At 38.6% G+C, this 22,093-nt stretch overlaps 1 protein-coding gene across 1 annotated transcript in view; it reads left to right on the top strand.

Annotated features, from left to right (window-relative positions):
- The first annotated feature begins 12,349 nt into the window (after positions 1 to 12,349).
- Positions 12,350 to 22,093, top strand: part of nr1i2 (nuclear receptor subfamily 1, group I, member 2) — a 34,231-nt gene continuing 24,487 nt past the window's right edge. The window contains exon 1 of the mRNA XM_082175834.1: positions 12,350 to 12,670. Coding sequence (XP_082031960.1) covers positions 12,668 to 12,670 — 3 coding nt within the window. The 5' untranslated portion in view covers positions 12,350 to 12,667. The remainder of the gene's footprint in view (positions 12,671 to 22,093) is intronic.

The following is a 22,093-nucleotide window of genomic DNA, read 5'->3' as shown; positions in this document are numbered from 1 at the left end:
GAGAGACGGGACAGATTTTTACCTGAATCTGCTTGGCCTACGAAACACACCCCGAGACAACACCCTGGGTTCACCTGCACAGAGGCTGTTGTTCCGTCGCACTCTAACTATTTTCCCCGTCTGCAAGCAATTGCTGAAACCAGCTGCAAAAACCCCATCCAGCATCAAAGCACAATTAATAAAGAAGCGGCGGGCACAAAAACACTACTATGACAAGACCAGCAAACCACTACGCCCTCTGGCACCAAACCAGGTGGTAAGACTCCAAACACAAAAGGGACATGACAAAGTGGGAATCGTGAAGCGAAAGTGTGATGAGCCACGCTCATATGTGGTGGAGTCTGAAGGGAAGGAATACAGGCGTAACCGACTCCACATCCTGCCACTGATGGAGCCACAGCCTCCAAAGAGCACCACATACACTGACGAATTGAACACAACAGGATACACAATTGATGCAGACATAGACAAAAGTTATTGAAAGAACTGAACAAACACCCCCAGAACAGTGTCACAGACAATCAAGTCCAGAAAAGTCTCCCACCAGTGTATCCCAGCAAAACGTGGGACCACAGGCAAAGAAACCAGTTCAAGCCGTCACTTCCATGTATATCACTAGATCCGGCAGAGTCTCTAGGCCAAATACAAAATACATGAACTGAACTTGCTGCTCAAGTCTAATGAATCCAAAAGGTCAGAAATAATACTGTGTTCTTTAGGATTTGCATAATGTTTAATTTTCTTGACAATCCATTTAGTTGTGGGACACCCACAGAGTTCAGTTTGATGTAAACTAGGTCATATTTGCAAATTTATCATAAAACTGCTGTTAGTGCAGAAGTATGTGATTCTAAGTTTCTCATGTTCAGGAGCCACAGCTAAAGAAAGGGGATGTAGATAGTGGTACCGTTGGACTGTTTTGACCCTAAAGTGTTACCGTACCAGGAGTAAATCTCGTGAGATGGGTGGGTGAAAACAAACGTGAATGCATGTGCAGCGGGAACTGAATGACTCTGTTATTGTGGACGTTAATAAAGAAGAATCAAGCTTTCATTCTTATACTTTATTGATCAAACAACAGTATGTATCCTCAAACACAGTTGGTCATGTCTTAAGTGAATGTAAACATTTAAGAAAGTGTGTTTGAAATGCGTGCATAACAGTAAATTGAATCTGTGCAGCTCTTAAAAGTGACAGCAGCCAACATTAAAACACAAAGATAAAAGCCCTCACTGCTCTTGAATGAATAACATTTGTTGTTTTAAATAAGGATTAGTCTATATTTAATGTATACAGCAGTGCTATTTTACATTTGATTACATGATTCAATTTCTGCTGTAGGCTATTACTTATCTGAATACCACTATCTTACTGAAAAACCTAAAGCACTGTTTGTTTAATTTGTATTTTTGTTCTGTTGTATTTTTTTGTCGGTTTGTTTGTAATTAGTTTCTTTGTTCTTATTTTATAGCTGACTTTTTAATTGTCTTTTGTAACTGTTTTGAGGAGTCTTTTTCTTACATTAACCTAGTATTAGTTTTTTAAAGTACAAAAAATTGTGAAATTTCACTGACATTTAAAATGACTCATATCATGAAATAAGACTTTGATCATATCACCCATTAATAATCGTGTTCAAGATAATCGTGTTCACAAATAATTGTGATTTCAATATTGACCAAAATAATCGTGATTATGGTTTTTGCCATAATCGAGCAGCCCTAACTGCTCCATCTTTTTAATTAACAAGTGAGGTTGAATGGTGATAAAAGCAGAGTTAAAATCGATTAAAAGTAAACTTGCATAAGCTTTGTGTTTCCGTATCAGAATCAAGTGTATGATGCTGTTAATAGCATCCTCAGTTCCCAGGCAAACTGTAAAGGATCTAAATTGTTAGCAACATCTGCTTTTAACATACATACAATGCACTTTTCAAAACATTTCATAACCACATTTAGCGCGACCGGTCTGAAAGCATTATTAAGGGTTTAGCTATCTTTAGAACCGGCATGATCACAGCCCTTTTCCAAAGGCTGGGAACAATACCGATGTCCAAAGATTTTTGAAATATAGGGAGCCAAGCTGGAGTCAGTTCATCTGCACAGTTTCCCCGTAGTCATTTTATCCCTTAAAACTCATCTTTGATCATCAAAATTACATATTTAAAAGTTTTGTTCCTTGAAAAAAAAAAACTTCATGCCTTAAAATGGCTTGAATGTAACTCTACACCCTTGCTTCATTTAGTATACATGGTTCAATGAATATGCAAATTAGCCCCACCTCTACTCACTCACACCAGCTCAGAGATTCACTCATTGACGATCACACGTTGACCTGATCCTGATTGGTTACAAGGTAGTTTGTGATGTCAGAAACACCAGCGATTTCAAACCGCGTTTTCGAAACTGTCTTTGGTTCCCTGCAGTTTTAAGGAGCAAATACTCAGCAATTGTGTTGACTTATGAATTTACACATGGTTTGTCTTAAAGCATATTAAAAACACCATGCATACATATAAACAACATTAAAAGCTGGATTTTCAACAGAGGGGGACTAACAATATAGGCAGAAATTCCAGCAGGGCCTGCACATTTCTTAGGACAAATGTGTTTAAAATAGTTGTTGATCTGGTTTGCATCAATCAACAACTTATCTTTGATAATACCAGAAGAAGACTCCATAATACTAATGTTATTCTCAAAAATATGTTCGCTCTTCTCAAATCTTAAGTAAAAATTGTTTAAATCAATGGCTTTCTGTAAGTCATCAAGAGTAGATACAAAGTTCCTTGAGGGCTGCATATTAGTTATAGATTTCATAGAATCCCAAATCTGTTAGACATGTGACATGCCGAGCTGACCAACCGAAAGCTATTTGATTTGAAAGGGACTTCTGTTGAGCTGTATAAACTTCTGATTATGCTGTATATTGCTATGCTATTGACAAGGGATTGTTTTTTTTTGTTTTTGTTTTTTCAGCACAATTTCTAATCTACTAGTATGACCACACCTTAATGCAACCACAGTAATTTGGCTATATTTTAAAACACGCAGCAGTTTCAATATTCACTTTTGAGGCACAGTATCCCAGCTAACAGTAATACGTTCAAAGAACATTTTTCTAATCTTCCCCTTTTGTTAGGAAAATTCTCATGTCATTCCAAACCTGTAAGACTTTCGTTCATCTTCGTAACACAAATGAAGATATTTTTAATAAAATCTGACAAGCTTTCTGTCCCTCCATTGACAGCTACGCAACTACCACTTTGACGCTTCAAAAAGTTCATAAAGAGATCGTAAAACCAATCCATATGAATCGAATGGTTTAGTCCAAATTTTCTGAAGAGACAAGATCGCTTTATATGATAAACAGAATTTAGGCTTTTATTCACATATAAACATTCATAAACTCATACATCAGTTGTGGTAAACGGAAGCTCAAGCATGTTCGCTTGAAGTGATAGAACCCATGAGGTCATGTTACACAACACGTTTGAGTTTCCGCAAGTACCAATGAGGTTCATTCTCGTGTTACGCAGCACGTTTGAGCCAGAGCCATAGAGAGAAAGAGTTGTGACACTCCCATAGACCTCCGTTGTAAAAAATGGCGGCGCTTTTAACCGCCTACTTTCGGGATTTGAAGATCGGACCAGTTCCAAACACTGTCATTTGGGCGTTGGACACTGTTGGAAGGCCAACCAGTTGGAGTGGAAAAGGCAAATGACGTGCGGTACAAAAAGTTGATGCAAAATCCAAAAATGGTGCTTTATTGGTAGGTGTTAAATATTTACAGTGCAGGAGAAAACAAAAATAAATAAAAACTGTACAAAAGGAAAAGAAAACAGCAACAATGTGCAAATTTTGGCTAAACCAAATGGCCCAAGTTCGCAACGCTGCTCAGTCTTAGAGTCCACAATCAGAACTGAAATCCTTTCAGCTAGCAAGCCTATTTATAGGCTGACACCCCTCCTATAGAGCATACCAATCACATGTACAAACATTTTAGTTTGTAGCGATCAAATTAAATAATATAAACACCCAAAACAACACTTAAACCTTCCAAACAGGTTAAACAACAACCATTAACAGAGAAAGAGTTTAACAACAAATTAAATGGAAAAACAGCTGTTTCTAAATCCCCTCCCCCTCTGACATCATACCAAAATGGTATCTTCCACAGGAAGTGATGTGGCTGTTTCTATAAAAAACAGATTAACCTGGATTATGGGTTCGGTTGTACAGAGTGTGAACTGGGAAGTTTAACTGCAATAAGGTTTGTGGAAATTATGTGGAAAAATAAAGGTAATTATTATATGAATTATTATGTGTTCTGGCATTCTGTTATTTTTTGAAAAATAATAACATCTTTAAAGGAAATTTATCAAGAGTTGAAAACTATAACAAAACACAGCAGCACCAAACTTTAGACTAAACAAAACAAAAACTCCATAACACTTTCCTGATGTGTACACAGATGTAACTATTGCCGGCAATGCACAGTATTAGTGAAATGGGTGTGTTTGTAAGTCCAAGTTTATAGAGTCACCAGGTTAACCTGTGACATTTCTCCCCCCTTCCTCAGACACCTGAGGTGTCCTAGAGAGGTAATCTGCTGTACAATTTTGTGACCCAGCTTTGTACAAAATTTCAAAGTCGAATGGCTGGATGGCTAAAAACCATCTGGTGATACGAGCATTTGTGTCTCTCATACGGCCCAACCAGGCCAATGCCCTGTGATCAGTCTCAAGTGTGAATTTGCGTCCCACCAGGTAGTATCTTAAAGTGTCCAATGCCCATTTAATTGCCAGACACTCCTTCTCAACTGTAGAATACCTGGATTCACGGGGAAGGAGCTTCCTGCTGATGTAGGCAATTGGTTGGAGCTGCCCTTGACCTTCCTGAAGAAGTACAGCCCCAATGCCATGCTCAGAAGCATCGGTCTGTACTGTGAAAGTCTTTTCAAAGTCGGGACTCTGTAAAACAGGCTCTGTGCATAAGGAGTTCTTTAAGTCTTGGAAAGCCTTCTCACAGTTTTGAGTCCAGTTAACTTTATGTGGCTTGTCTTTCTTAGTTAAATCAGTTAGGGTAAAGGCTCGTTCAGAGAAGTTGGGGATAAAACGCCTGTACCACCCCACAAGTCCAAGGAAAGAACGGACCTGTTTCTTGGTCACTGGCCGTTCTGCATTCTTGATGGCCTCCACTTTGCCCACCTGGGGACGTATTACTCCATGACCTAGCACATACCCTAGATATTGTGTCTCAGTCCTGGCTAGGGTGCATTTGTCTGGGCGGATGGTTAGACCAGCATTCTTAATTCTCAGTAGTACCTCCTTTAGATGACCCATATGCTCCTGCCAAGTTTGACTATAGATGATTATGTCATCTAAGTATGCAGCAGCAAACTTCTCAGTTCCCCTGAGGATCTGGTCCATCATCCTTTGGAAAGTAGCTGGAGCTCCGTGAAGCCCAAAGGGAAGGACACGGAACTGAAAATGTCCAAAGGGTGTTTTAAATGCAGTCACCTCCTTGCTCTCCAAACTTAGTGGAACCTGCCAATATCCTTTGCATAGGTCAAGTGTGGTGAGATACTTTGCTCTGCCAAGGCTCTCCACTACCTCATCCACTCTTGGCATGGGATACGGGTCAAATTTGCTCACACTATTGAGCTTGCGGAAATCCAGACAGAATCTTAGACTGCCATCCTTCTTGGGAACTAGGACAATGGGATTGCTCCATTCACTAGATGAAGGTTCAATCACACCAAGGCTCTGCATGGTCTCCAACTCCTCCTTCATAACTGGCAGAAGTCTTTCTGGGACCCGGTATACTGGCTGACGAATGGGTTTGGGATCCTTGAGAGTTATGTGATGGTGGATAACGCTTGTTCTGCCAGGTGTTTCCATAAAGAGTTGGGCTGGGATAATTTGTAGAAGTTCCTGCATTTTACCATCTTCCAGGTGCTCAAAATTCAGCTGACTGTTCCCCTGATGACCAGGCAGGTATTGTTCCTCGATTTCCTCCTCTCCCTCCACAGATCTCACGAACAAAACAGTTGCGGTTCCCGCTTCTTCCTCAGACATAGGATCTAGTTGTGTGGAACGAGCATACCACTTTTTCAACATGTTAACATGGAAGATTTGCAAGGGCTGGGTCCTGGATGGGATCTCGATCTCATATGTCACAGGACCCACTTTCCGCTTGATTTGGTAGGGGCCCTGCCACTTTGCCAGCAGTTTATGCTCACTCGTTGGTAACAACAACAAAACTTTTTCACCTGGTTCAAATGTACGGGTTCTGGCTGTTCGGTCGTACCACTCTTTTTGGCGTTTTTTGAGACTGCAGGAGATTTTCTCGTGCAAGGGTTGTGGTCTTCTGCAGATGCTCTCTCATCTTTAGCACATAGGAGAGAATATTTTTCTTGTCTGGTTTATCAGTGGCCTCCCAACTCTCCCTAAGTACATCCAGAGGCCCTCTGACCTGGTGAGCATACAACAGTTCAAATGGCGAGAATCCTGTAGATGCATGAGGCACCTCTCTATATGCAAACAGGAGGAATGGAAGCCACTTGTCCCAGTCCTTGCCCGTGTCAGAAACGTATTTCTTCAGCATCGTTTTCAAGGTCTGATTAAAACGTTCAACAAGACCATCAGTCTGTGGATGGTAAGGGGTGGTTCGTACTCTCTTTATGCCCAGTAATTGATATACCTTTTGTAGGGTGTGGCTCATGAAGTTTGGGCCCTGATCTGTGAGCACTTCCTGAGGTATGCCTACCTGCGAGAAAAAACGTAGGAGTACAGTGGCTATTTGCTTAGCTGTGACCTCTCTTAGTGGGTATGCCTCAGGGTATCTGGTAGCGTAATCGCAAATAACCAAAATAAATCGGTTCCCTCTCTGACTCTTTTCCACAGGCCCAACTACGTCAACTCCTATTCGCTTAAAAGGAGTGTCAACTACAGGAAGTGGTATAAGGGGTGCGTAGGCAGGAGTACGGCCAGTAGTGAGCTGGCATTCCGGACAAGATTTATAGAACTCCTTAACCTCATTGTACATCTTTGGCCAGTAAAATCTCTTTGCAATTCGCATTAATGTCTTCATAAAAGCCAAGTGACCTGCCCAGGGAATAGTATGCCCAAGTTCTAATACCTCCTTCCTGTATGCCTTAGGTACTATTAGCTGCAGTCCGTCTTCCTTACTCTGTCGGTACAAAAGACTATTTTGTACAACAAAAGTCTCACCAAGCAAAGACTCAACACCCTCATTTTCCTCAGCCTGTTTAAAACATTCAGTCAGAGTTGAGTCCTTACGCTGAAGTTGGGCTAGATTACCAGGGACCACTAAGTCTGCTTCAGTGAGTTCGGGTTCTTCTGCCCCTTCCTCAGCTTGCTCTGAAGTTTCCAACAACCCCTCAACCCATTCCCTGCGTTTCTGCAGCCTTTCCTGCTCTGTAGGCTGTGACTCACCTAAGCTAGTCTCAGAGCTGAAGGGCATTTCTTGCAGAATGTCTGGTGTTATTTCTTGGTGCTGTGGAACCTGAGTCAGCTGCTTTGCTTGGGCCCTCGTGACAACGCCACACCATACCGTCTCTTGCACCAAGTCAGTACCTAACAGTACAGGATAAGGCAGCTTGGTTGCAACACCCACATTCATCAGATATGACTGATTACAGACCTCAATATAAACCTCAGCAGTAGGCAACTCAGTGCTATCCCCATGCACACAACAAACTGTTACTGTGTCTCCTTCACTCCAGGAATCTCTGGGTATATATTGGGCCTGTACCAGCGTATGGGAACAACCTGTGTCCACCAACGCTGAAAGGGGTTTACCATTTAACAGTACAGTGATGACTGGCTCTCGATCGGGCTGTGTTCTTAACTGTTCTGGCCGTGGCATATAACAAAGACCAGTTGTCTTGGGCTTTTTGAGGGGGCAAAGGGGCCTAGTGTGACCTGGCTCACCACAGTTATAACATATGACAATCTCTCCCTTAACTGTTGTCTGGGGCATTGTGGCCGATGTTGGGGGTTTAGAATGACTGGGCTTAAAGATTTTAGGGCCACTTTGAGAGTTTGAACCCACCCCCAACCCATCAGACTTACCCTTCAAAGAGTGGAGGATGCCAGCATATCGAGTAATTCCAGGTCCCTTCCGTGCAGCAATGTAGGCCTCAACCAATGTTGCAGCCTCTGCAGCGGTGTCGGGATCTCTTTCCCTTACCCAAGTCCTCACCTCAGGGTACAACACTCGCAGGTACTGCTCCAACACAAGGGACTCCATAATGTCCCTCTTATTACTTTGCTCGTAGTGTACCCATTTGGAGAAACAAGTCCTTCAGTCGGATGTAGAGTTCCGTAGGAGTCTCATCGGCAGGGGTACTAAGGGACCGGAATCTCAACCGGTATGTTTCCGCACCGATTTCATATTTTTTTAGAATTGCAGCTTTCACTTGGTCATAGTCTCTGGTTTGTGTGGGGTTCATAGCCACAAAAGCACTTCGGGCCTTGCCAGTTAGCAAGGGAATAAGACGGACGGCCCAGTTGCCCCTTGGCCACTGATACACCTCTGCAAGTCTTTCAAAAGTTGTAAGGTAGTGTTCAATATCATCACTGTCCTCCAGCTTGGCTATTCGAGGTTCATGGTCTATCACCCGCCTTGCAGCTCCTTCCGAAGCGCCATTTCTTGTCCGCTCCATGTCTAGCTGCATTTGGGTGACCTGGTGGCTGAGAACCTTGTAATTTTGTTCACGGCGAGAAGCCTCCCTCTCCTGCCTTTCATCCCGGTCCTTTTGGTACTGCATGAATGACTGGAACATTTGTGCCAGCGCTGTGATGGCAGCATCTCCCCCAGTGGCTGGGATTTCCGCAGGCAGCAATCTCTCCTCGACAACACCTCCAACAGCACCTTGGTCCATTACTGCATCTGTGCCCTCCACGGGCTGACCCCTCGTTTTGGGTGGCATGTCAGCAGGGCATTACCTTATACAGCCACGTCACTCACTGGTGGGGTATCCCACTTCTGACACCATATGTTGGAAGGCCAACCAGTTGGAGTGGAAAAGGCAAATGACGTGCGGTACAAAAAGTTGATGCAAAATCCAAAAATGGTGCTTTATTGGTAGGTGTTAAATATTTACAGTGCAGGAGAAAACAAAAATAAATAAAAACTGTACAAAAGGAAAAGAAAACAGCAACAATGTGCAAATTTTGGCTAAACCAAATGGCCCAAGTTCGCAACACTGCTCAGTCTTAGAGTCCACAATCAGAACTGAAATCCTTTCAGCTAGCAAGCCTATTTATAGGCTGACACCCCTCCTATAGAGCATACCAATCACATGTACAAACATTTTAGTTTGTAGCGATCAAATTAAATAATATAAACACCCAAAACAACACTTAAACCTTCCAAACAGGTTAAACAACAACCATTAACAGAGAAAGAGTTTAACAACAAATTAAATGGAAAAACAGCTGTTTCTAAATCCCCTCCCCCTCTGACATCATACCAAAATGGTATCTTCCACAGGAAGTGATGTGGCTGTTTCTATAAAAAACAGATTAACCTGGATTATGGGTTCGGTTGTACAGTGTGAACTGGGAAGTTTAACTGCAATAAGGTTTGTGGAAATTATGTGGAAAAATAAAGGTAATTATTATATGAATTATTATGTGTTCTGGCATTCTGTTATTTTTAGAAAAATAATAACATCTTTAAAGGAAATTTATCAAGAGTTGAAAACTTTAACAAAACACAGCAGCACCAAACTTTAGACTAAACAAAACAAAAACTCCATAACACTTTCCTTATGTGTACACTGATGTAACTATTGCCGGCAATGCACAGTATTAGTGAAATGGGTGTGTTTGTAAGTCCAAGTTTATAGAGTCACCAGGTTAACCTGTGACAGACACCGTTCACTTACATTGCTGCGCGTCGAGTTGTTGCTGAAATATCGACCTCTTTTGAATTGTCAACTGTCTATATTGTATCAGAGGCCCTTTGCGATGCTTATACTGGTCTTCATTTGTATATGCACAGCGTAATTATTTATATTTTATGTTGGTTGTTTCAACCAATTTTCAAGCTCTGCCTGCTAGCTAACGCGACTTCGTCAGCTGTGACAGTAAGAGTTCGGTAATGAATCGCTACCACCTTTATAGCAACTTTTATTTAATAAATTTTTTTGGGATATACTAACTTTTCATTATGTTTTGTTGTCTTGAGGGAAGCGGCTTGTGAGAACAATGCTGGACCTCTAGGATTGTTATGGCCATCACCAGTCCTGTCTGTTTCATGGATCACCTGCCCCTGGTTTTTGTTTTTCTTGTACACACACAAGCACACATTTTTGTTGTCTGTCATTGTTTAATAAAAAAATATTTTATTTGAAAACCTTCATTTGTATCAGCCATGCTTAATTGATGTCTCAATAGCTGTAACAGAAGTTACAAGTGTTTTGTTAGTTAATTGCTTAAGTTACTTGGATTGAGTTACAGCTATCCTTACTCTAAAGCCACCGGGGTGGCGGTGCCACCGGCTTGGGCCCGCAATCGCTGCTCGCAGCTATATTTATATATATATATATATATATATATATATGTATATAATATATATATATATATATATATATATATATAAATGTAAAAAAAAAATATATATATACATTATATATATGTAACAAAAAATAAATATATATATATATATAATATATATATATATATATATATATATATATATATATATATATATATATATATATGGTGTGCGTCCACGGCGAGGAACGGGCAGAGAAGAGTGAACGTTTTTTAGTTCATTCCTACTTCCATAGGAATTCATTGAAAACGCTCGCTCCTCTGTACTAACCCAGAGCCATAGAGAAAAATCTTCACTCTGCACTTACCTATAGACCCAAACATAAAAGCGTAAATTCGTTTTTAATCTGTTATAGTTTTGATAATGTGTATGGCTTAATCTTAAAATTATATTCTTAGTCTTAACATGATCATGTTTCACGTTGTGGTCCTGGGGGTGGCCACTTTCATCAGAAGAAGTGAGCTAGCTTCTAAGTGAATTCTGAACGGACCGCCACGGCAGACCTAAGCAAAATCACGGGAATCAATAGCCTAATACGCCCAGTTGTGCTAAAATAAATATCATGAGACGTCCATCATCAGATGAATGATATGGAAAAATTAAGTTAGAGCCGCTAAAGCCAGTGCTACTACCCATGCAAACATAAACACTAAGCTTTTCCCTCCAAAAATATAGCCTAAAACTTATCTCCAAATGCAAAACTGACATTAACAAAATGCAATAATGCAATAACAGCTGAAAAAAGTACTTGGGTGTGTGTTTTATTTTATATTTACCGTTCAATAATGCAATCGCTGCTGTCTGTCCCATAGAAGAACATGACAGCCAGCGTATGTTTTGGAACTATTGGGGCTTACATGAACCACGTGACAGCCATAGCAGCGACATCAAAGAGTGTCGCAACTCTTTCTCTCTATGGCTCTGGTTTGAGCTTCAGCAAGAACCAATGAGGTTCATTCTCGAATTACGCAGCACGTTTGAGCTTCCACAACAACCAATGAGGGTCATTCTCGTGTTACATGTTTGTGCTTCCGTTTGTTCTAACGCATCAAGCATGTTCGGTTGAGCTTGTTCTCTAAAATATCGGAAACAAACAATTAAAAAAAATACAAATAGATGAAAGTCCAACTAAAATGTTTCAGAGAAATGTTATATCAATGTATAGCCTAATTAATGTTGTTGAGCTCATGTTGAGAAAGCTATGAAAGAGCAGAGAACTTTGAACTTTTGAACGAACATTCTATTACCGTTAATGACCTTACCTGAATGTTAGCCAAAGTTCTGAGAACGTTCCCTTTTAGCTGGGATGACCATGTCATTAGGGTTAGGTTTAAGGGTTAGGGAGGTGCATGGTGCGAGGACCCTATTGCAATTGCTCCGTTTATTTATGTTACTAAAATTAAAATAAAATCAATAATCAACAAAATGAATATTATAACCTTTGTAGTTCATATTTTAATTGGTTACAGTTTAATACTGGCATTAGTTTAATACTGAGAGGTGTAAATTAGCAATGTTGCTATAACTAGCTTGTTTATATTTTGTATATTTTATACTATAAATGTTCATTAATGTGTATTGTCCCTATCAGGTAAACAAATAGAGTACAGTAAAGGTGAATGGAATATCAATACAGCGCTGCCTTACAAACATTTTACCTAGCCTACTGTAGTAGAAGTAACGTTAACGTTAGTTGCATAATTTTCTTTATATAAAAAAAAAAGCGTTTGCCCCGCCTGTGATTGGTTGTTTTCTGTTCTATTTCCCTTCCCTCTCGACTTTCAGACGGTCCGATCTTTTGAGTGATCAGGAAATTAGGAAAATAAGCAACGGCTTTAATTCGTCTCTACAGCGAGAACGTGACATGTTTTCTTGTTTTCTCGTCAGCGTGTCCTTCTCAGGACATCTGTAACCAGGAAGTAAAAGTCTCTGTTAGTCCTCGATCTTGTGTGCTAATACGTGCGTTAAAATCAGGACTGTAAATCAGGAAATGTGGAACCTACCGTGACTTGATTCATGTCAGAGCTCGGTCTGCATGGTCATGTTGAGGCATTACGTGAATGTCCTGCTGATATGACATGGTAAGTGCCTATGTTTTTATTTACAAAAGTAAAGTGGATCGCGAGACGTGACAACAACTGCAGTACAATACTTGAACCTGCAGTACAAATAAATAAATGTTGCCGCTTGTAAACTATGGGAATTAATTTCAGCACGGTGTGTGTTTGAAGGGATTTTAATATACTGCAACTGTTGAGGCGTCGTCTGAAGGTTATATAATAGACAACTCGAGCGCTTTACAAACTTTTGCTGTCATTATAATGTTTTAAACAGTCATTAAGCAGCTGAATATAATCAACGCGATTCCAGAGGCTGTGAAATCTGTGCAGACCTTGTAAAAACCAGTCAGTCCAGTCGTCTGAGGTTGATTAACTTTAACCCAGTGCCCCTTCACTGGCTTATCTTATTTGAGTCGGTATTAATGTAGGCTACTCTTATCACAATAATTTCTCGAGCTCATTTAGTCGCAGAAGTTGATTCACAGTCACGCAGAAGTTGTTAAGTGCCTATTTAAAATGCTATCACAGTCATGTAACTTAGGCAGAAGCTGTCCATAACAGCTGTGTTGATATATGCATTTGTGTGTCATATTGTGTAATATTGCATTTATACATCACTTAAATAAAGTTATTAGAAATAACCTACTCATTAGGGCTATCGTTACATTAAATTAAAATCCTATAAGCCAGAAAGGGTTTATTTTGCGGTAGTGACAGGCTGACTACATTATCCTGCTTATTGGATATAGGCTACTTACCAAACTATATGCACATGAAAAATTTGAGGTTAAAATAACTTTACTTACATAACTATATATTATTTTACAGCTTCTGCTAAGAAAAAAAAAGCCCATTACATTATAGCAATCAGCCTAGTAATAATATAAAGCTGTGATGAACGTAGTATTATTATTATTAATCTGTAACACTGTTCTTCTTCTATTAAAAAGGGATAGTTCACCCATTTACTCACAATTTACTCACCCTCATGTCATTCCTAAACTTTGAGTATATTCTGTGGAACATAAGATATATATATTTTTCTTTGTCCATACAAAGTCAGTCAGTATAGGCTCTATGTTAGTTGTTGTTCTCAACCTATCTTACTTTGTTTTCCACTGAAGAAAGTAAGCCATACAGGTTTGGAACAACGTGGGTGAGTAAATGATGACAGACTTTTCATTTTGGTGTGATCCATCCAATTAAGCTCTCATTCAGCTCTTTGTGTCTCTTCATGGTTCCTTAATCTTACATAGCTACACTGGAAAAACAGGAAAACACATATTGTCCAATTTACTCAATCATATTATTTGTGATCTACACAAAATATAATTGTGTTTCTCTTCTAAACTTGATTTCTTTGCTTTCGATTAATGTAGGCTAATTCTCCAAAATGTGTAATCTTGATTAAATTGTTTAGGGTTAATGTGAACCAATCAATACTAGAAAATTATTTGTGATGAAATTGTATTTCCCAGCTGCTTTATTTCTTGGGACTTAAGGAGGAGAGTCCAAAAAAATATTGAAAGTGTTATTTTAAGTGTTTTTAGCAAGATGAGAAAAGGGGGACATGTTATGTTGGAATTATTAGGCTGTGGGCTGATACAGCACATGGTATTATTGCTGAGCTCAAAGGGCATTTCATGCTTAGCATTTAGAATGTTAATATGTGCTTTTGCTATAGCTATGAGTTTGGAAGCTAGTTAGTACGTTCTTATAATTCAGTTATATGACACAAAAATATTAATCATGTTAGGGAACCATATTAAAATCATTTTGAGACTACTTAATTGGGTTACTTAAAAACATACATGCTGTTGAAATTATGTGAACAAATTATGTCTGTTTAACTTAATTGATTCATGTGGAACCGATGTAGGATACATGATTAAATCATGTAGCCTAAATCCAGAACACTTTTTTCAGTGAATGTGTTTGTTTTCTTGCTTTAACTGGAAACTCTGAGCTTAGAAGCTTATAAAAGAATGTTATGTTGATCATAAATTAATGCTGAAGTCTTCTAAGGCCATACAGTAGAAACAGTTTTGAGAAGCAAGGTGACTGTAGGCCTATTTGCTCATAAATCTGAGATAAACGGTGGACTGATAAGACACGAAAGTAGCTTCAGTTATGGAGTAACTTACGAGTCAGGCTCAATTAGTTCACAAAAAAGGATTCCAAAAGAAACCAGAGCTTTAAGCATTAGCCTATGTCACCAAAAAAACACACAGAAAGCCAGACTGAAAATGTTCTGATTATATCATCATACCAGCTCAAAATATTCATTCAAACTAAAACAGAACTTGTGAGATTTTAATTAACTAACTCTTTGCCTGAACTTTGTGTTTTAGAATAGAATGGTTGGGATTGATAACTTCTTATTTTCAGCAAAAACATATGTGTATTGTGTACTTTGTTTTATTTTCCTTAAAGTATAAGAACAAATCTATAAAGATATTGGCTAGATGGCTTTTTGACTCAGCTTTTGCTGTGTGAACTTCTTGTGCAGTAAAATAATGACGTATAATGCATTTTACATTCAGCACAATTCTGATTGAAGGCAACAACTTTGTATTTAATTCTTTATTTAATTTAATTTAATTTGGTTGTTGTGGAAGAAGACCTTGTCCTGTAACATAAGCTGACAAATGTAAGTGTTTGTGGTTATTCTCCATGATTTCTTGTGATACCAGCATCACAGCAGGTTTAGTTAATCAAACAAAAACAAAACAAAAATACCGAAACCCAATATTTGGTAGAGTCTGTTTCAGTTAGTCTAAATCTCTGAGGAATGCTTTGTGCAGTTTGGCCTGTTTCAGACGTGTCGCCCTAGTTGCAGTTAGAACATGCTGTTCAAATGCAGCGCTCTGTTGTTTGGGCATTCAGGAAAGTTGCTTTTCCCATAGGGAAGTATGTTACTGTAATTGCCTTTCGAATACACTAAACTATATGGTAGCCTCAAGCCTGTAGATTGTACTTGAAGGGATAGTTCACCCAAAAATGTCGTCACCTTTTATTCACCCTCAAGTTGTTCCAAACCTGTCCTGTATGAGTTTCTTCATTCTGCTGAACACAAAAAATATATAATTTTTGGAAGAATGTTGGTAATCAAACTGTTGACGATGTTAGTAGGGAAATATGGAAGTCAATGTGTGCTGTTAGCTGTCTGGTTCCCAACATTCTTCCAAATAATCTAAAACAGTAGACTGAAACTCATACAGGTTTGGAACAACATGAGGGTGAGTAACTGTACGTTCACACCGCCGCCCTGCCAACGACGCCAGAGAAAGATTTGTGGACGCTCTGATGCTCTGACTTAGATTGAAGGCGTGATCTTTTTTAAAACTTTATTTAAAGGGTCCGCAAAGAAAATAAGCATGTTGATCAGTATTTGTGCAGACAAGCCCACACGTAGGGTATAAGTTAACCTCATGAAATCTTTTAAATGTTAATGTAAAAAAATGACCTATGGAAAGAACTTAACAATTATAGTTACTTTGCTAACGAAATAAACAAATTCCATTTGTGTGGTGTGGCTTTTGTGTTCATGGTCAACTGCGAGTCTAATTTCAACATGCAGTTTATAAGTCGTTTACTAGACTTGGTCTTTAATTAACATTAACATTGATTTGTGTGCAGTTTACATTACAATAGCTTTCCTGGTTGTAGCCTTAATGCAATTGGTCAAAATCGGTGTTGTTTTGAGCAAATTAATTGCATTCCCGTTTTTTATTTTTATTTCTATTTCCCTGTACGTAACAAGCGGACATACAACAATGGGAAACCTGCAACATAAATAATTAACTTCTCCTCCATTTTGCTTGGGAACTAATATGGTCGGAACCAATGCTTATAGGATTGCGTTCTCTGGAATCCTCTCAGGCGGAGGACTTCTACATTCTGATTGGTTGCCGCCGAACCGCGTTATAGCTTATTACCATAAAGTTGACCTGACTTCAACTGTCCTCACCGCTCTCACCGTCCAAGACGCGCCGTGCCGCCCTCGCCGGAGCTCGCCGTCAGCTCTCATTGAAAATGAATGACTTCCGGCCACTTTGACGCTCTCGCCAGCGGCGGTGTGAACGCACAGTAAATGATGACAGAATTTTCATTTTTGGTAGAACTATCTCTTTAATTGAATGTGCAAATAATTGTTATGGCCCTTAAATTTGTAACATTTTCTTTTGGAGATTAAATCCTTTGAGAGATTAAAGTCTTTTCAGCACATTAATAATGATTTATCAAGTGAAGAAGATATCATTGAAAAGATATTTATAATCACATTTAAAAAAAAAATCCTCACTCGTTGTGACAACTAACCTCTGCCACTCCCAAACCATACCAAAGACTAAAAAATTAAACTAAAGAAAAGTTACATAGTGTACCTTTAAATGAAAATTACAATGTATCAAACCACTCATGCATAATGACATGACTCGCTGCATTTTAACCTTTATTAAAGCTGGAGGATGTCATTGCAGGCTGTTAATGTTGTCCCTAATGCGATTTTAGTGAGTGTCCCTTCCCCCTACATCTCTCTCTCTCTCTCTCTCTCTCTCTCTCTCTCTCTCTCTCTCTCTCTCTCTCTCTCTCTCTCTCTCTCTCTCTCTCTCTCTCTCTCTCTCTCGTCTTCCTGTCTCTCTCTCTCTCTCTCTCTCTCTCTCTCTCTCTCTCTCTCTCTCTCTCTCTCTCTCTCTCTCTCTCTCTCTGTCTTCCTGTCTCTCTCCCCCTCCCCCTCCCCAACAAAAGAATTTCAATAGGTTTGACAGCTGGTTATATAACACTTATTTTTGAACTTCCTGGTAATTTTAATGTATCCTAAGAATCAACAGCATTTTTAATGTCAAGATTCTTGGAATGTGTATATAAATGCACTTAAATATAACAATTATTATAACTTTACTAAACCCCATAATGAACAATTACGGTTAAGGTTGAACTTTTAGTCCTCAGGCGTACAGCATGATGTCATCATAGAGAGGTCTATAAATGATCGATGAAATGCAGTGTAGCTCTTCAATAAGTGAATGAGTGCACAGTAGAGAGACAAGACCCTGTGAATAATGAACACTTAAATATGCTCTGTCTGCCTATGGTTAAAATTATACACAAGGAAGAACACTTGGGTGAAGTCCGTTAAGTGTGCTTGTAATTCCACATCACATTAAATAACTCTGTGATGCAAGTCTGTGAACAAAGGCTATGTTTACATCACAGTTGAGTCTGTCTCAATTATTCCCTCACTCACATGTGATACAGATTGACGTGACATGATGACCATGTGAAGAAGACCAATAATATCATTGAATATGATGGAGGGATGGATGGAGGGATGAGGTTGAATTGTTGATTTGTTCCAAAAATTTATTTTCATACTGCAAACAATCCAGAGGGTAGTGGGTTACAGTGTTTTTAATCACAAGGGAAAGTGAATAGTGAAAGGCTGGAGGCGTTGCTAATGTGGGGATTGAGTAGATAAGAAGAAGGGTAATTGGAGCTGTGGGGAAGGAATAAAAACCTCTGCTCACATTGCATAAAGGCACAGGAAAACACTCTCAGAGAAAAGGCACATTACTTAACCAACAGGTTATTGCTCTCTGGACCCATAGAATGAACTCATGCTGACCTTACAGAGTTCAGCTGAATGATCGTTAGCATAAAAGTCCTCCTGTGGTGAAAATCAAGCATTTAATGTTGTTTATATGTCTGTGTGGTGTTTTTAATATGCTTTAAGACAAACCATGCGCAAATTCATAAGTCAACACCATTGCTGAGTATTTTCTCTTTAAAACTGCAGTGAACCAAAGACAGTCTCGAAAAGTTTGAAATCGCTGACGTCACAAACTACCTTGTAACCAATCAGGTCAACGTGTGATCGTCAACGAGTTAGGGCTGGTCCGAATACCATTTTTTGAGATTCGAAGCTTCGAAGAGGGGGATGAACATCGAACATGTTTAATGAACATCGAATATTCGAAGCTTCGGAGAGGGGGATGAACATCTTCTTCTCTCTAATAAAGGCAGTATTCTCTATGTGTCTGTCTGCATTTTGATTATTTCGAGAACCGTTCATCCAATCGACTTCACAAGGCAGTGTCGCATTTGGTGCAATATAGATAGACACGTGAGACACGACACGTTCAGAATTAATAAACTTTTAATAAACGACAGAACAGCGCGAGCGGGAAGCGGCGCACCTCACACGGGCAGGGCTTATGCTCCGAGAACGGACACTGCACTAGTGATATTAAACACATCTTCCCCATGAACAACACAAAGTATACACTCGCACGTAATACACACACACACACACACACACACACACACACACACACACACACACACACACAGATTAATTTAGATTGATAATAACGGGTAAAAAGCTTAATACATTTTGTTTCTATTATTCTATTTTCCACAATGTCAAAGCAACGCAGCTTAACCCGAAATACAAGCTCAGGCTGTTCTGCGCTCTATCCAGAGAATACCAACGCTATCTCACGACCAATTCGTACGAATGATAAAAAGTTGGCTAATTCGTACTAATTCGTACGACCTCACTCGTACGAATTTGTACGATTTGTCTAAACCCACGTGATGGGTAGGTTTAGGGGCGGGGTCAGGGGTAGGTCATTCGTATGAATTCATACTTATAGTGTTGAACATATTCAAGCGCGAATGAGAACCGCTTCGAGGGGGATGCCAGTTGTGAAATTTTCGAATATTCGGGTCCAGCCCTACAACGAGTGGATCTCTGATCTGGTGTGAGTGAGTGGAGGTGGGGCAAATTTGCATATTCATAGAACCGCTTATACTAAATGAAGCAAGGGTGTAGAGTTACATTCAAGCTATTTTAAGGCATGAAGAATTTTTTTCAAGAAAAAAAAAAACTTGAAATGTCATTTTGGTCATATGTCATTTTTCCTTCGTCACCCAATTAAACTAAACGTACATGTGTGTTTAATATTATGGAAATAGCATACAAATAATCAAATTGACTTGTTTTATCTAACAACTTGAGAAAAATAAGAATATAAAAAAATATGTATTTTAGTTTTGTGTCATTTAACCACTTTTTACACCCACTGAAGTTAGCTGAGCAGGGTGTGCAACATGCCAAAGCCACATACATCCAATCAAAGAAAATGGTATAAAATGAGAAAAACACATTTCAAGAGATTTATCATTGTAATTCTATGTGTGTACATGTTTGTTGATTTATTATACAACCTCAGAATTTCATTATTTTGCATTATGTTCATGATGACTGAATGATTCTGATTAGGACACCAAAGGCACTTTATAGTGATTTTGACCCATAATTAAATGTAGATGAGCAAACAACAAATGAAGCATAAACAGCAGCATGAATTTATTATGAATGCATCACAATAGGCCTAACACCGTGTCCTAAGCAGACACGGCGCGACACGCGATAAAAGGTATGTTTTCCAGGTTAATCAGAGTTTATGTCCTAACCAGCCGCGACGGCGACACGCGATGATTCTATTTTAGAAATGGTTTCTATTTATGTGACGTCGCGGCTGGACTGAAAAGCAACAATTCACCTCAGATCTTCAAAATAAATAAAAGTGAACAAGAACGTTCAAACTGTCAACTCATTGTTAACAGACAAGTGTAGTTTCAGTAAGTGATTTGAACCAATTACTTTATGTGGGAATCATTGTAACAAAACACATTTAAAGACTGATACTGAACTCTTTAAATAGCTAATAACCAACTCCAATTAAATTTTTTCTTTAGTTTCTCATTTGCACTGTTCAAACCTGACCTTATAGGCTAACTTAAAAAAAGAAACTAAAATATCTGTATAAATATATATTTGAAATATATCATTGTTGTTTCGCTTATTTATATTCGATTGGACATGCTCATATGTTGGTGCTTTTATATATTAAAAAAAAAATGTATATGGTAGGATAGTTATTTTAGGCTGTTTACGTTGGAAAAAAGCTGAGATTCTGCTGCAGCCACTTTGGGAACCACTGAGTTAGATAATAGTTAAGGATTAATAATAATAGTTTCAGTTTTACAGATGATTGCTTGGCACAGCTAACAAAAACATATTTCAAAAACGTTTTTCAAACATTCTTATTAAGTTATGATGAAAACGTGTTTTGAGCTGAAAGTTCAAAATGTCCAGTTTTTGTTTTAAATGTTTGTTTTTTTCTTTTCTTGTTTATGCGATTGGTAAAGGAACATTTTTCAATTTATCATTTTGCAAACTTTTGAATGTTCTTTGAAAAAAAAAAAATTGCAGGTAAAAACATTTCATGAATTTTAATAATTTTGTGCTAATGTTTTGAAAACATTATTAAAACCCCAATAACTTCAACAAACATTGTATTGTATTAACCCTACTGGAACAATATTTGTTCATATCTTTGAGAGAACCTTGCCAGAATGTTAGCTGCTAGTTCACCCAAAAAGAAAATGCTGTCATCGTTTGTACTGTCATGTCCATCCAAACCTTCACAGAACACAAAAGTAGAAGTTCAGCAGAATATTGAAGCTGATCTTTTCCAAATGATAGTGGATGGTGTCCAGGCTGTCAAGATCCCTAAATTGAAATGAAATGGAAAAATTGCCTATAAATTGTGTGCTATTTTTCAAGTCCATATGAAATCTTTGTGTGATGAGCAAACTGAAATTTAAGTTATCCACTTTCTTTTTTACGTGTGGCTGCAGATCTTTTATTGTTTTCTCCCTTGGATTAATTTATTCTGTTTGCCTAATTATTATTAAGTTTGCAGTCGAAAAGTTTAAGGGTTGGTAAGATTTTTTAAATGTAATAGGCCTACAATTTAAAATAACTGTATTCTAGGGCTGGACGATTTGGGCTAAAATCATAATCACAATTAATCAAACAAGTTACCTCGATTACGATTATTGAACAATTTTTATTTTATTTATTTTTTTATATGTCACTGCCAAGGCTTATACTGTAAATAGGCCTATGTTCACGATTATTTTTTCTAATGAAAGAGTGCATAATCCTATCTTTGTGATTCTAAAATAAGGAAACACACAGACAGCTATTAATGCTTATTTATTAAATATTTCAAACAATTGAATCAAACAAAGCATACAATGCTTGAAACAAAAACGTCTTATACAATCCTTTTCATATTGTGTAGCATTTGTAAATGCTTGTTTTATCGACACCTGCTTTGTTGAAGCACTTGTTGCTGGGCATTTGTCAGTCTCTCTCTTTTTTTGAGCCATGCACTGTTCATATTCGGTAATGTGATTGTGCTCCAAGTGTTGAAACAGATTGGTAGTATTACCTTTGATCGCTATAACAGTTTTTCTGCAGTGTTTGCATGTGACTTGAGTTTGTTCGGTGTCGTCTTTATTGAAGCCAAAATGTGTCCAAACGATGGACACTGCGTGTTTCTTTGGTACAAGCGGCTCCGGCTGTTG

This window comes from Leuciscus leuciscus, assembly GCF_965113295.1.
Source record: "Leuciscus leuciscus genome assembly, chromosome: 7".
NCBI classification, from domain to species: Eukaryota; Metazoa; Chordata; class Actinopteri; order Cypriniformes; family Leuciscidae; genus Leuciscus; species Leuciscus leuciscus.
The sequence above is the reverse complement of the archived record's forward strand: the minus strand, read 5'-3'. Positions and strand labels throughout refer to the sequence as shown.